The sequence below is a fragment of the Heteronotia binoei genome, chromosome 8, assembly GCF_032191835.1.
Source record: "Heteronotia binoei isolate CCM8104 ecotype False Entrance Well chromosome 8, APGP_CSIRO_Hbin_v1, whole genome shotgun sequence".
Taxonomy (NCBI): domain Eukaryota; kingdom Metazoa; phylum Chordata; class Lepidosauria; order Squamata; family Gekkonidae; genus Heteronotia; species Heteronotia binoei.
Window position 1 is genome coordinate 41057267 of NC_083230.1, and position 15985 is coordinate 41073251.

General features: G+C 40.5%; 1 protein-coding gene across 2 annotated transcripts in view; it reads left to right on the plus strand.

Annotated features, from left to right (window-relative positions):
• ARID2 (AT-rich interaction domain 2) overlaps positions 1-15985 on the plus strand; it is a 176285-nt gene that overhangs the window by 157364 nt on the left and 2936 nt on the right. For both annotated transcript variants that reach the window (XM_060244949.1, XM_060244950.1), the window contains 3 exons: positions 8397-8545; positions 11656-11794; positions 14742-14827. In XM_060244949.1, the coding sequence (XP_060100932.1) occupies positions 8397-8545; positions 11656-11794; positions 14742-14827 (374 nt within the window). The remainder of the gene's footprint in view (positions 1-8396; positions 8546-11655; positions 11795-14741; positions 14828-15985) is intronic.

Here is a 15985-nt window from a genome sequence, read left to right on the forward strand (position 1 = left end):
GTTCATTGTTTCTGCTTGTCAGCTTCTGTTAACTTGAGGCTGCCTACATGGAGCTCCTCCTCACTTTCACTAAGCCCTGACCAACTCATGACAATGTCTCAGATGGTTACAAGTCTTCTTTGGGCACTGAGGTTCAATTGGTTGTGTTCCAGAAGAAGAAGCAGAAGAGACCCCCCTGTTCCATGAAAGACAACTCCCTTTGATTCCCTGGGAGGGAATGAGGGCCAAGGCATGTTAAAATCCCCAGTTTAGAGGCTATTGGGACAGAGCTGAAAGGAAGGGCAATTTTAATGAGAAAAACTACTGTGCCGAAGAGAATACCACACCAGGCTGTAAGGCACTACAGCTGGCCAAGACCAGCCTTTTATGCCCCTGGGAGGCACTGTAGGCACACAGAGGAAGAACATAAGGGAAACACCACTGCATACAGAACTTGCCCCAATGGTTGCTGTCTGGCTGCAGAGAACAGAGGTGGTAAACTTATTTAGTTTACTAACTGAGGATCTATAATTAACCACCAGAACATATGAACATCCCAGAAGCTCTTCACTTCCTCCCTGTGCCTCCTCCCCTTCCCTCCACAAGAAAAAGACAGATAAACACAAGGTAATCATTCTAGTGCCTGCAGAAACCATGTTTACTGAAGTAAGTTTCAAGAAGATGTAAGAATGAGGGGTAGAAATTTACCAACTAAGGCTTTGCTGGCTATAGAGGCACATCTTTGGCCACAGGAGATGAAAACTGCAACAATTGGATTCTGAGATCTCTGAGCATTCTTCAGGTACAGAGGATGGAGAAAGACCTCCATGGGAAATGCATTACTTGGCATTCAGTTTAAAAGGGGGGGAGGGATGACTGTTCATCATATGTTGGGCATAAGTGGGATAAGAGAGGAGAACGTGGAAATGAAGGTTCCTGGTGTTTTTTTGAGAACCGTTGTTCTATGCATATTTACATTAGTATCCTCTCATCAGAGCCATTTGGGAATAAAACCAAACCCTAATAAATAAATTGCTTCTCAGCTCAAAAATGGTTAATAAATTATGCTAAAACAAATATTATGCCTTATATGGTTTGGCACATTGATTCATCTAGGCCAGATATTGTCTATTTTAACTGACAGTGTTTCTGGCCAGGTTTTGCCATGCCAGTTTGCTTGACAACTTTAAAACTGAGATAAAGATTAGAATCCTGTGGCACCTTTAAGACCAACAAAGTTCTATTCAATGTATGAGCTTTTGTATGCATGCACACTTCCTCAGATAGGTCTTAAAGGTGCCACTGAACTCTAACTTTGTTCTGTTGCTCCAGACCATCATGGCTGCCCACCTGGATTTAAAACTATGATGTGAAGGATTTAGTCAGGAACTTGGAACAAAAGCAGTATTCCTAACTTTTTTGGTATGCTGTCACAGATGTCTAAGTCTGCTTTGTACAGTGATCCATCCAGGGCTGGCCCAAGGTTTTTGGCCCCCTAGGTAAACTATGACCTTGGTACCCATCTATTCCAGCATTCTATTTTCTACAGTGGTCCACTAGATGTTTCTGAGAAACCAACTATCATTACATAAAAGGATTAACTGCCTCCCCCCCACTTTGAAGCAAATGGCATCCTGAAGCATATAGCCTTTGCACATGGCAGTTACATTGCATATAGAGTTTACAACAGATCCAGAATGCAAGTCCTTACAGGAACACATATTCTACCTGTGCTGCACCCACTACACTGGCTTCTGGTTGAGTACCAAGTCAGATACAAGGTTTTGGTTATGATCTTCAAGGCCTTGAGTGGTCTGGGATTGATGTATCTACGGGACTGCCTCCTCCGCTATGTCCCTGGAAGGGCATTATACTCTACTGGTCGGAATCTGTTGGTGAACCCTGGCCCTAAAGAGGTCCAGCAGACTGAAAAAGTTCTGGCCCTGACCTGGTGGAATGCTCAGCCGGAGGACACTAGGTCCCTGTGGGATCTTTTACAATTTTGCAGGGCCTATAAAGCAGAGATGTTCCACCAGGCTTTTGCCTGAGGACAGCAACGGTTGCCGAGCTGGCATCCCCCCCCCCCTCCCACATGCAGCATCCAGGAATAGTAGCACTTTAATATGACACCATCAGGGTTTGCAATTTGTTTTTAATTAACCAATTTTATTGATGTATGTGTGTATTTTTAATTATTGTTGTACATCTCCTAGAGCTTGGTTTTGGCCAGGATGGGGCATAATAATAATAATAATGTTGTAATACATTTTACCACCCTGTTGACCTCCATTACTCTCTGTTAATTCTCCCTAAGATTCTATTAAAGTCATTGTAGTAACCCTGGCAGATTTTTCTTGATTATCAGTCAACATGCATATGTAGCAAAGAAAACATGCCAACTAATGTATGATGTGGAAGATACTGTTTCCAGGTTCAGGTCCAAAATACAGGTGAAAGCCTTGCCTCAAAGCAGGCACTGAATTTGGTTCTTCAAGGAGCCACTTCACACATCACAGTTTTCGTAGAAGTATATTATTTGACATTGGAAAATGTGTATACCTATAATTTGTAGTAAAATGTCATGTCTTTCTTAACTGAGATAACATAGTTATTTGCATTCATCACATGTGACAGCATATATTCTTTCAGCATTGAAATATCAGTTCTGGTAAATCACATAAAAATTGCCTAGTTTTTAACAGAACAGTGCAAGGGGCTTAGTGTGGTAGAGGCTGTGAAGGCACATCCAGCTTCCATCTGAACTTAGAACGCAGACTTGGTTCTTTCATCACTGGAAAAGAACCACCATGCATGGAAGGATAAATGCCACTCAATAGCTGTTTTCTCAAAGCTGCTTAACACTGAGCACACAACTACCTTCAGAGTGGTTGAAGTGCATTGTGATAAGGTGGAAGATTTTACTGATTGTATGAGTAGGGAAACAAAGAGTTCTTCATTACAGCAACCAAGTCTACCCATCAAACATGACACGGGGAGGAGATCGGATTATAACAGAGTCTTTTCTTCCAAGTGGAGAGTTCACAAGGTTTCTCCTGAGGTCTGCTGCCTAGAAGCAGGGAACCTCTCTTTGTCATCTCTTCTGCTAACTGAGCCAGAGACTAAGAAGGCGTGCTGGGGTGGGGCAGGTTGGGAAAATAGCAGATGTTTGCAAAGAAATGAATGGCAAAGGGCTCAGTGCAACATGTCTTCCACTGCAGGCAGAGATAGTGAGGTGTGGTAGTGGGTATGTAGTAAAAGCACTTAAATGTTTGTGGGTTGTTTGCAACACCATCTGGAACAAGCATCTTCAAAATGTAAAAGTCAAGCTCTCAGGTTCTGCTCTGCTTCATGTGTCTTTGATATGAACAAATGATTCCATTAACCAGGTAGACTGCATCAAAATCCAATTAATATTTGTGCTGGTCTTAATTGCTGTCACATACAGGTGATAAGATTATGTTTTAGAATAATGATGATTTCAGAGTTGGGACAACATACAGCTAAGAGTTCTTTGAAAGTGCAAAATAAGAATGTGTTTTGATATACAGTAAAAATGTCTAGCAGAGCAGGAAGCAGAGGATAGCCCTAAAGAGACAGCTATCATACTGGAATTGTGGTATTGGAACTGTATTACAACATGCTACTAAACATTCATAAATGGCCTGAGGCAAGAAGATGACAAAAAATTGTAAATGACAACAAATTCAGTATTATAATAATGCAAGTATATTTTAATTTTGCTAAGAAAAATTAAATTATATTTTAATTATACCTAAGAAAATGTATAAAATGATGCATAATGGGACAGAAAATGCTAACAATATATGCCTTGCTGGCATCTCAAATAACAGTGACGATATTAGTTTATTCTCTGTTTAGTTTTTGGAATTTGTTCATAGTTTTTATGAGTTGAAATTATTCTGTATGTATGAGTTCAATTAATTTGGTCAGTGTTGTATTTTTGTAATATCATGTTTCAATTTGTAATTTCTTCTGTCTCCATCCTTCTGATACGGTCTTTAGCTAACAGCAGTAATTGTAGGAATTACAGTGATCATTTCAAACCTGTGAAGTCTATGCCATACGGCATTGTAAACTGATAAAAAGCAAATAACAGGTCTTGAAATTGTTGCAGTATGACTTTTATTATATTTTATTATTTTATACATCGTAATAGTTTATTTTGAGGAATTCTCATAAACAAATTTTGCTTGGTCACCCAAGGTTATGTTGCTGTTTTAGAAACAAAACAAAAAGATTGGTTCCTGTATCCTAATTTCCATCTTCATTTTGAAGCTGTATTTTAAAAAGACAAAAAATGAAAACTAGGAGAGAAGTTTTAATCTTTTGCACTCTAATAATCTTAACAGTTTTATTATTGCTTAGCCACCATGTCTGTCATATAAATATCAGTTGGTTTCCCCATCTTGGATTGAAGTCAGGAAATATATAATGCTGTCATGACATATAAATGGAATAGGAATAGCTGTGCTAAGATAGTGTATACACTTCCAATTCTTACTAAATCCTTGCTTGTTTGCATTATCTATATGCTGCCTAAATGTCATTGATAAAATTTGAAAAAGGAGCTGTTTTTCTGCATTTCATTTGAATAATGAACCCCAACACAGTAATTTGATAGAAAGAGCAATGTATTCAAGGAGCATTTTTGCATTTGTGCTTAAGGCCCCAAACTCTGACAAGCCTTGTTAGGAACTGCATTGTTCTTTGATGTGATGCTTTTGTTCTTCTACAAACTGTGATTTTGTTACCTATACTTGTGTGTGTATGTCTTTATAGTAAGACTTGGAAAGATGCTGTTGCTGGACCTCTGTTGGCTCTGCTGTTCCAAGCTGTGGTCATGTCTTGGCACCAAGAGATATGATAGTTGCAATTGTGGGGTAGCATCTGCTTTAATAGCTATCCAGTGCAGACTTAATGCAGCTTTGATTGTGCATCTTACATTGGAGATCAGTGATAGACTGGGAATTCTCTTATGTTTACTTACTGTTAAACAGGAGGCAAACAGACATCATATGTGAACTTATAGATGAGATCTTGGGTGATGGGGCATATCCAGTGTTACTACCTTGGAAGAGAATTATGCCAAGACCACCTTGGAACTGATGACATTGCCTCTGTACCTTGCAACAGCCATCCATACTATTATAAACTCTTGGATAAATTACAGTAATGCACTTCAAATGAGGCTACCTTTTGAAGACTATTGGAAAGACACAGCTAGTGATACAGTTGGTCTGAAAGATGCGGCCTTTCACCTCCTGACCAAGACAGACAAGAGGAACCAAACATTACAACTGTTTTAAGAGTTTCTTGGATTGTCAGCTGCTTTTCAAGTATAGTTCAAGATTTTGGTTTTATCCTATAAACCGCAGCATTGTCTGTGCCCAGTGTATTTTAGGAAGCATCTCCCCACCCCCACCCGTGTGAGTACTCCCATCCATTAACATTTGCAGCAGGGTCCTTGTTTAGGTTCTTTCCAATGTAAGGCTAAGGAACAGGACTGAACTCAGATATTCCCCAGCTGTTCATTTACCTCCTTTTAAAGCCTCTCTAACTCTGTAATTAACTGTTTTCGTTGAAATTGAGATATGGTTTTGTTGCTGAATTTTTTTTCTTACCATAAAGTGTGTGTTGGGGCCAAATGAAGAGAGAAATCACAGTAGTACTATTGAGACAAATGCCTTATGAAGCTAAACAGTTAATGTAAACTTTCTTATGATGCTAGAACTTGATGTGAAATTGACTTATTTGGGAACCATGTTTCTGTATATGTATATACACATAGTTTGATTACCTTTATCTTCCTATTTTATACTGCTTTCTTCTGCAAAAGCTTTACTTAAGTGTTTGCTTGGTTTTTAAGCTGAGTATCTAGTTATCCTACCCAAATCCACAGTTTGGTCCAATTTTTCTCAGATGGTAAATAGTCTGGGCAGGGCCAATGCAATTCTTCTGTTATAAAGAACAGCTGGTACATGGAGGATACAACATAAATATTGGATAGTCCCCATAACATTAACAAACAGGTAGTTTATTTCAATCAAATAGGATTTTGGCATATTGGGAAGCTACCTGGTTCAGTTGCCTGTGTTTAAATAGGAAGCTATGGTGTAAAGAAAAAGAAATATTTATGCTATGTTAATGTGGCCTCATCATTTGCAGATTTCAGAATGGACGCAATTGATGTATTTTCATAGCCACCTTTTCCCCTTTGTGCCTTTTTCTGTATAGGTTTTTACTTCCCTAGAGGCACAGGATTTAATGGAAGGCTGACAAACAAAAAGAACTGTGTATTTACTCACCTATGATCTTTTAAAATTGGAGCTTTCTGAAATAACCCAAGGGCGTTATTTAATATAATTGTTCTGATGTCATTTTGGGTTTCCCAAAAGTGAAAAATCAGTTACTTCTGGGACTTTTAAAAAATTGGCTGCCTCACTTCCTTCTTTCACAAACACACACACAGACACACAAAACTCATTCTATTTAAACAGGCTTATGTAGAAAGCAAGTCGGTGAAACTTTAAGCCGTCCCCAAAACATTGGCTGTTGTCTTATCATGATTTGTGGGTGACTTGCTTTACATCAGGAAGCAGGTGCATAGCTCCAGGAAGCAAAGTATGTTGCTGCCTGTGTAACAAATGGACTCCACAAATAAAACTGCTAAACTTGTCATTTGATTGTTGTTTGCTTTTAAACAACATGATTGTACTGAGAGTTAAATTCCAGTAATCTTTTGTCAACAAACTTTCATGCCATGTAGCCAATACAGTTCTGCGGGTCATACTTTTTATGTCACACCTTGTGTGACTTGTAACCTGCCCTGAGCCCACTTGCTGGGAGTGCAAGATATAAATGGAATGAAATAAATAAAAATACTATTTCTATGCTGATTACAGTAGGGGTTTTAAGAAAAGGGAAAGAGAAAATAGTGGGAAAGGGGGAAATGAGATGCCCTTCGCAAGTGTTTGCAGGATCATCTGCTTGTTTTCTTCTAATACCAAACACTGAGAAAATCTTTTTGAGAGAGATCTGGATGCTTCTAAGATCCACTGTTAGAATTGACCCCTTTTGATACATGAATGATTTATTTGCCTTTTATGAGATGGCTTGTTGTTTGACTCCTTAATGACTGGAATTTGATATAACATATTTATTTAATGAAAATCAAGATTTATTCATTTATTTAAAACATTTATTCACTGCCTCTCTCTCCCTTGTGGAAACTAACAGTTTTCTATCAACAACGAAGACTGGTCAGGGGCAAGTAGCTGTTCTACTACCAGTGAATTCAAAAGTTGTTTTTTTGTATGCCCATCTATTAGCTGTGTTTCTAATATTAATTGGAACAACGTTACTGTTTTTTTTAAAATGATTGTGATTGGTTTTCTTTTACATCTTGTACTATGAAGAATTTGTTCTATATCCATTGTATGACTTGTCATGACATCACAAAGAAAACTGGGTGGAATGAGCAGCTGACAGAATTGTAAATAGGTTAAAACTTTCTAAACTGATAAACAGTTATTCATGCCCATAACGTGAAATGTATATGTTGCTGACATTGAGAGAGGTTATTTTAATATAAATGCCAGTCTTGGCCTTCAGAAGAATAGCATGATGCCATCCATCCTTCTGGGACTGTACCTCTTGAGACTGCATGTTCAAAAGCTGTTTTTCATTTTAAAAAAAAAAAAAAAAATCCTCTGTGTGTGGCAACTAGCACAGAAGTCAGAGGATAATTTTTAATTTACAGGAGGGATCTCTTAAAGGGGATTTTCAAACATGTTCTCCACCTTCATTCTGAAGAGGTACTGTAGAGGAGTGTAGCATGTGATTTTTTTTCTAAATGTGAAGATCAAACATTACTCTTTAGTATTCAAGGCAGCTTTTGCATGTCAACATATTCATGTGTGTTGTGGCATCTATTAGTGTTGCTTTTTCATGCTTGCTTAGAATTCTTTAGAGATAATTGAAAAGAAAGATAAAAAATGTATGATGGGTTTGTATCTCATGCTTTAAGTGATAAGATGGAAATGATAAAAGATGAGGCAACATTGTAGACAAGTGTGCTAGGCTGCCCAGTCACTTTGTTTCTGTTCATAAAGGTTCATAAGAACTGTATGTGATTCTGTGCTGGAAAAAAAATGTGACTACAGAAAGTCTGAAATGTTTGTAGGAGGGAATTTCCACCCTTAATTTATTTTTTCTTGGTGCAAGTCTACCTCCCATAGCAGAACTGATGATTATAATGAAGTTTGGGTTACACCTATAATCAGGGGAAGGTTGTTGCTTTAAAAGTCAAACACAGCATTGTTAAATAAAACTGTATAAAACAAAATGAAATTGTAAGGTAGGTATTGAAATCTGTATTGTTTTAAATTTTGCTTCAGAGCACACCTGTCACTCCGGTACCGACAATGCAAGTTCAAGGTACACCGGTCAGTTTGCCACCTTCCACATACACTGTACAAAGTCCACATGTAGAACAAGCGAAAAAACCTGGGCAGAATTTCATGTGTCTTTGGCAGTCCTGCAAAAAGTAAGTGCTCTTTGGTGGAGTTAATTACATTTTTTATACTGCATTGCAAGTTGCTAATTTTGTATAATATGAGGCACGTACTTGTCAATAGCATCACTGATAATTTCTATAGTTCTCTCTGTAGGACAGAACTAATTCACATGCTACTTTTTCCTCCCCAGAGTTTTCATATTTTTGTAGATCATAGAATCATAGAGTTGGAAGGTAACTCCAGGATCATCTAGTCCAACCCCCTGCGCAATACTGGGATTTCACAAATACCACCCCTCCACATTCCCAGTGACACCTGCCCCATGACCAGAAGATGACAAAAACCTCTCTCTCTCTCTCGGCTTGGCTTCGCGAACGAAGATTTAAGAAGGGTGCAATAGTCCACGTTTGCTGCAGGCTCGCTGGTGGCTGACAAGACCAATGTGGGACAGGCAGGTCCGGCCACAGCGGCTGCAGGGAAAAGTCTGATTTAGGGTTGGTCCTGTAGCAGTGCGATTCTTCCTCAATCTCCTTTTGTCCTCAAGACCAGCTATGCGTGCGTTCTCAAAGGAAGAGACAGCCTGGTGGATGGTGTGCCTCCATGCTTTGCGATCTGAGGCTAGGTCAGACCACTGGTGATGGTTGATGTGACAGGTGCTAAGGGATTTCTTCAAGGAGTCCTTGTACCTCTTCTTTGGTGCCCCTCTATTTCTTTGCCAAACTAGCCTGGAGAAAGCTGCAGACTGACCCCAGTGTGGCAATCAGCATTTTCCTGAGTCTATAAGAAAAGGCCATGAGAACTAAGCATTGATGCAACCTTTCCTGCCCTCCTCATGATATGCATAATACACAGAGTCAGCATTGCTGTCAGATGGCCATCTAGGAAGGAGAGCCCCCACCTCCCGAGGAAGCCTGTTCCACTGAGGAACCATTCTGTCAAGAAGTTCTTCCTAATGTTTAGCCAGAAACTCTTTTGATATAATTTCAACCCTTTGGTTCTTGTCCGACCTTCTAGGGCAGGGGTGGCCAAACTTGCTTAATGTAAGAGCCACATAGAATAAACATCAGATGTTTGAGAGCCACAAGACATAAACATCAAATGTTTGAGAGCTGGAAGGAAGGAAAATAGATGGGGGAGGGAGGGAGAGCTGGAAAGAAAGCAATTTTAACTATAAATGCATTTTTCAAGCCACCAACTAGCTTGACTTGGAGAAGTGACTGAAAGAGAAATGCCTTTTCCAAGTCAGTAGATGGGGTGGTAGGAGTTTTGAGAGCCACACAATATGTGTGAAAGAGCCACATGTGGCTCCCAGTTGCAGTTTGGTCACCCCTGTTCTAGGGCAACAGAAAACAATTCTACACCACCCTGTCTGTACACCATCATATCTGTACACAGAAGAAACTGTAAAGTTCTCATTAAAGTGTTGCTCACAGAGTAGCACATGTGGCTGCCTGAACACTCCTAAGTAGCATTGAACTAGGGATGTGCAACTAAACAAAAAAAAATCAGAATTGTTCATATCCAGATGTCATGGAGCAAAAAAAAAATCAGTTTCCCAGTTCCAAAGATCAGTCTGGTATTCAGATCTTGAAAAACCCCACCATTCTGATGGTTTTCAGCTCCATTATTCCCTATGAGGAATCCTTTCCGAGGGCAGGGAGCTGGAGAGGCTGTTTTCAAAGCTATTGGCCCCAAAACTACAGGGGAGCTGCTGGTGCCTGTTCTTTTTTAAAAAAACAAAATTTCAATTTAATTGAACTGCGAGGCCCAATTTAATAGGCCCCCAAACAACATGCCCCCAGCCATCCTCCATTGATTTTTATAGGAGGAGAGGGTTTTTTTAAATGTAAAACCTGATAATTCACACCAATATACAACTCAAAAGTCATCTAAGCCAAAATGAATAGTAAGAGTGTTGCACGCTTAGCAAGTATAAAAGCCGAGAATCCAGCCAGAAAAATAAAGGAAATGGGCACGGGGAAACAGTCCTGGGAATCTTCAAACACTGGCTCCCAATACTCACAGATAATCCTGAATATTTCTGGAATTTTTCGGGAGCCATTTTCTGGTATCTCAGAAAATCCCAGATACCATCTGGAGACCTGCATATATCAAAAAAATACTGATCAGGTATTTTTTCAGATATGTTCGGCTCTGCTTTATCCTGACACACATTCCAAAGCTGAACCTTCTAAGCCAATAACTCTGCTTAAAATGACATTGTAAGTTTGGTACTTGGTTAGTGCTGAAACCCAAGCTTTAAGATAAATTAAATGATCTTGTCAAGAGGCAAGTCCTTATATTAAGTGAGAATGGCCTCCATTCTTTTTCAAGCTCTGCTCATGAAAGCATATTTTCCTGGAAATAAGGTAGAGTTTGGGGGAAAGAGTGACTGAACATGGAAGACAAAGCAGAATACCATAACTGAAAGCTTGCCCCTAATAACAGCTCTGAGGGCAACTTTCTTAAGAGAAGCTTCCCACTACAGTCTGTTTGTACCATTTACTTGTGAGAGGGATGGAATTGCTGTTCTTATTTAAAGCCTATATGTTCTTGCCTACTGCTAGGGGCAGGGTGGAAACTTTATGCTGTTATTGGTGTAGGTGCTTATATAATACTCCTCCCTGAGCACAGTGAAGAATTTCCCAAATTGACCAAAGTGTCTAGTATCTACTGCTATACCCTTGTGATTGTTAGGTTGAATTGAACCTGCCCATTTGGTATTTGGGGGTATGAACTAATTCTTTATGAGTCTTTTTCTTATGTTTAATGTGAATCCTTGCTGTCCAGGATAGGATCTCATAACAGAAGCACATGTCAAAAGCATTTGGGTTCTATTCAAGTCTCTGTTTAGGGGATTGGTGCTGTGATTTTGTCACCCCCAAATTCTGTGATCTGTAAAGGTTTCGAAAAGATGTCTCTTTTCTCCTGTTGATCTATGTATTTCTACTGCAATGTGTGTAGATGTAGGATTCTGCAAGTGATCTTTGAGAGCAGAATTTTGAAACACAAATGTTTATCACATTTAATAAGTTGCTTGCTATCTTTCACATTGTTTGTATTTGTTAACACAGCATCAGAAACATTAGCCAAATAATATTCCTTCTTCAGCAGACTTAAAACCTTTTCCATTTTCCAGGTGGTTTCAAACACCATCCCAGGTTTTCTATCATGCTGCTACTGAGCATGGAGGAAAAGATGTCTACCCAGGGCAGTGTTTATGGGAGGGCTGTGAACCTTTCCAGCGGCAAAGGTTTTCCTTTATTACCCATTTACAGGTAGGAATTTGTTTTCCTTTAGTTTTATGAATACAGATTAGCCGTCAACATGCATTTTCATATAGATTTGTGGTAGTGATTATTTGAAATATTTCTGTGCTACTCATAAAGTATTCCTGATTGGATGTGCAGTAAAATAACATACCATTAATCCATTAAAATTATTAAATCTAAAAATTGTAATTTAAAATATGGGGTGCATTCAGATATCCAAACAGAGAGATGGATAGCATGATTTGCTGGGTGAAGATTCTGGGTTTTGCTTGCAATCCCGTCTCTTCAGGCATCTGACCAGGTAAAATTAATGGGTAGCAGGGCCTACGTGAACTAACAACCATGCCAACTAAGAGGCTTCATTGAAGATGGGTAAGAAGGTGAGATCAGTCTCTCCTCCCTCTTTCATAAGCAGTAATTGTGACGATGCAAGAGGGCAGATTTGCTCCCATATTGCCTTATATTGAATCAGACTATTGGTCTGTCAAGGTCAGTGTCATTTACTCTGACTAGCAGCAGATCTCCAGGGTTTCTGATGAAGGTCTTGTGCATCACTTACTATCTGATTATTTTAACTGGCAGTACTGAAGATTGAGACCTTTCATATGCCAAGCAGATGCTCTACCATGAGCCATGGTCCCTCCATGTCCTCAGTACAGCCCCTTGAAATGTGTGGCTGTTACAGTTTATGCAAGGAATCAACTTTGCTGTGGTTGGAAGAAACTGCTAGAAGCAGGGGAATGCAGGAATCTACAACCATCAATGATTTTTACTGATAGATTGTTAAATTCAACCAAGAGTTTTGCTTGTGATGAATGTGAATGTTGCTTGTTGTAATGCTCACACACACCATCCCTTTTCCCCTTATACTTGGAGTATGATTGAAGATTTCCTGGTTTCAGAAGTTTTAGAGAGCCAGTTTGGTGTAGTGGTTAAGTGTGCAGACTCTTATCTGGGAGAACCGGGTTTGATTCCCCACTCCTCCACTTGCACCTGTTGGAATGGCCTTGGGTCAGCCATAGCTCTGGCAGAGGTTGTCCTTGAAAGGGCAGCTGCTGTGAGAGCCCTCTCCAGCCCCACCCACCTCACAGGGTGTCTGTTGTGGGGGAGGAAGGTAAAGGAGATTGTGAGCCGCTCTGAGACTCTTCGGAGTGGAGGGCGGGATATAAATCCAATATCATCATCTTCTTTAGTCAATTCAGGTTTGCATGACCCCCAAATATGGATGCACAGGCAAATTGGAGTTTGTTTTCTTCACAAACAGGCATGAACGTTAGAAGGGTAGCTTGCTCACTAAGAGGTAATTTGACAAAACTCTGAGGAAGGACAAAAAAACCTGTTTTTGCTGTTGGCAGTGGTATTTCTATCACTAGAAAATCTATTGTTCATACACTATAAAATGCACACATGTATATGTATGCAATTATTTAATAGTGTAAGTAAACTTAAAAGGCGTATGTATAAGAACACCAGTGGTTGTGTTGTTTTCCCCATGAGCTGGGGATTTCATGCAGGAATGATTTCTAAAGAGCCACAGGTCCATGAGTGGGCAGGTCAGTCAGGAAACATGTAGATGTACATATTTTCGGTTTGAGGACTCTGCAGGGTGCATGTGCAACTTACTAAATTGATGTGGGGACTCTGCATTTAACTCAGGTCTGATAGAAAAAGTTTTGATTTTCACATTTCCAGTATCCATTTGTGAAGATCTATCATGACCCAGCCATGCACAAAATCCCACCTATATTGTCAGTAGTGCATATTTTCTACGCCTTCATATGACTGCACAACTTCATGCAAATATACACATTTATGAGTCAACATGATAATAATTACAACATAATGTGTTGTATCATACTGCTCTGCTCAACTAAGTGAAGAGTCTTCTTCTGAACTCTTCGATCAAAGAAAGCACAACACATAGTGGCAGGATACAACCCAGTATCTATATATCTAATTGCAAAGTCTGGCCCCTGGCTGCAGAAATCTAAATCCACAGTTCTGGGCCACACTGATGTTGAACAGATATTTCTGCGAACTCAGGGGATCCTCCACGTTTGCACAAAAATATGAACTCTTAAAAATATATTGGGGAGTTAAATTCCCCCTCAGATAAGCAAGCACAGGTGCAGAGAATTCACCTACTTCAAATGTAGTCATTGGTGGCTGCAGCAGATCCCAGGACTTGCAGTGAGCCTGGTGGTGGCAGAGCCTGGGATCCATGGGGGGCCTAGCAGCAGCAGAGCTCAGAATCCACAGTGGCCGGTGATGCCTGCAGAGCAAGTCTGTAGCTATGGGGGGAGGGGCCTAGGGGGCATGGCCCAGAAATCATCCCTCTGTTTTACTTTTCTGGCCCCTCCACCATCGCTTGCTGCCATCACTCTCCTGCCACATTCCCCGCTCTCCTGCTGTGGTGGCACCTTCCCCACTCTCCTGCCGCTTTCTTACTCTCCTGCCACCTTCTGCGCTCCCCTGCCTTCTTCCCACTCTTGTGCCGCCTTCCCCACTCTGCTGCTGCCTTCCTCACTCTCATGCCACCTTTCCCGCTCTCGTGCCAGCTTTCTCACTCTCCTGCCGCCTTCCCCACTCTCCTTCTCATAAACACACTGGTGCACACACTCTCCAGTACCACCAGGGAAGAGTACCACCAGGGAAGCAGGCTGCCCAGGTTTTTTAAAGTTTGTGATATCATTTTGTGCCCTACAGCCCCCCCCCCCTAAAATGTTATTCCCTGGAGCCCCCCATCTAAATTTTTTTTGCTATGGGCTTGCTGCAGAGAAGCTTGGGAGCTGCAGTAGGCCCAGTAAGAAAGGGGAGAGGCAGATGGAATTCTCCCCCACTGCACAAATCTCATGGTCCCACATTTGTAGATTATATTATGCATTTTCTTTTTGGTTGGCTTATATTATGCACTTTAATAGAATACATTTTTAATGTTCTTTTATTCAACTAGGATAAACACTGCTCAAGAGATGCACTCCTAGCAGGATTAAAACAAGATGAACATGGACAAGCAGGAAATTCAAAACCTTCCACTAAGTAAGCTACATGAACCGCATTAGTAATCTAGAATTATTGTTTTAGAAACTTTTGAAAACTTGCAATGTTAGCAAGGAGTGAAAGCCTCTGGTACAGTTGCTAGAGCTTACTCAGCTCCTTGTCGTTTGGCAATGGAGGCAGTAGAGTTTATGGGTGACAAACAGCCCACCAATGCACATTTCATTTCCATACTATATAAAAGCAGGGCTACTTCTACCAAAGTCAAGGTGCTTCTGGTTCTTGTTTCCACCCATTTTTAACATATCTAGCTCTGCAATGCCAGATATGTTGATATCTGAAGAATCTGTTTTCTTTGTAAAAGGTAAAGGTAGTCCCCCTGTGCAAGCACCAGTTGTTTCCAACTCTGGGGTGATGTTGCTTTCATGTTTTCAGAGCAGACTTTTTACAAGGTGGTTGGCCATTGCCTTCCCCAGCCATCTACACTTTCCCCCCGGCAAGCTGGGTACCCAGCTTCCGCCAGGATCGAACTCAGGTCATGAGCAGAGCTTAGGACTGCAGTACTGCAGCTTTACCACTGTGTGCCACGGGGCTCTTTTCTTTGCAATTCTCCCATATCTGCAGGTGCTAGAAACCATGCAAGAACTGCAGAAAACTAAAACCCCATATAGTTCCAGACTTCAGTCTGTTCACTGTGTTGTAAAGAAACATTTTTTTGAACAAAATCATTAAGATAGCCTATTTTTAACGTTTTAAATTCCCAAGTTCTACTGCATCCAACATAATAAAATTTTTTGGCAACTTGAAGGCGAACACATTTGTTGTAATATAAGCTTTTGTGAGCTAGAACCCCACCGTCTTAGGTGTATTTTAGTATTACCACATTTTATAAAAAGAAGTCTGATCCTTCCCAGCATAGACTCCGCCCACAAGCAAAGGGATTACCATCACAGAGCTTTGTTCTCTATCCCTGCCCCCCTCTTCACCCCAGTAGCGATTCACAGGACATGTAGAGGAAGCACATTAGGTTGTTTAGGAGAATGTAAGGTTTGTGCATATCTCCCAAACCTCCCATCCAGACATCCTTCTGTGCTTGATGAAGTTATGGAACTTTGGAAATCAGGTAGTTTGACCAAGTAAGTGGACTGGGTAGGGCTCCAGGAAGTAGCCATTTCCTGGTGTGCTGCATGTGCATGGACA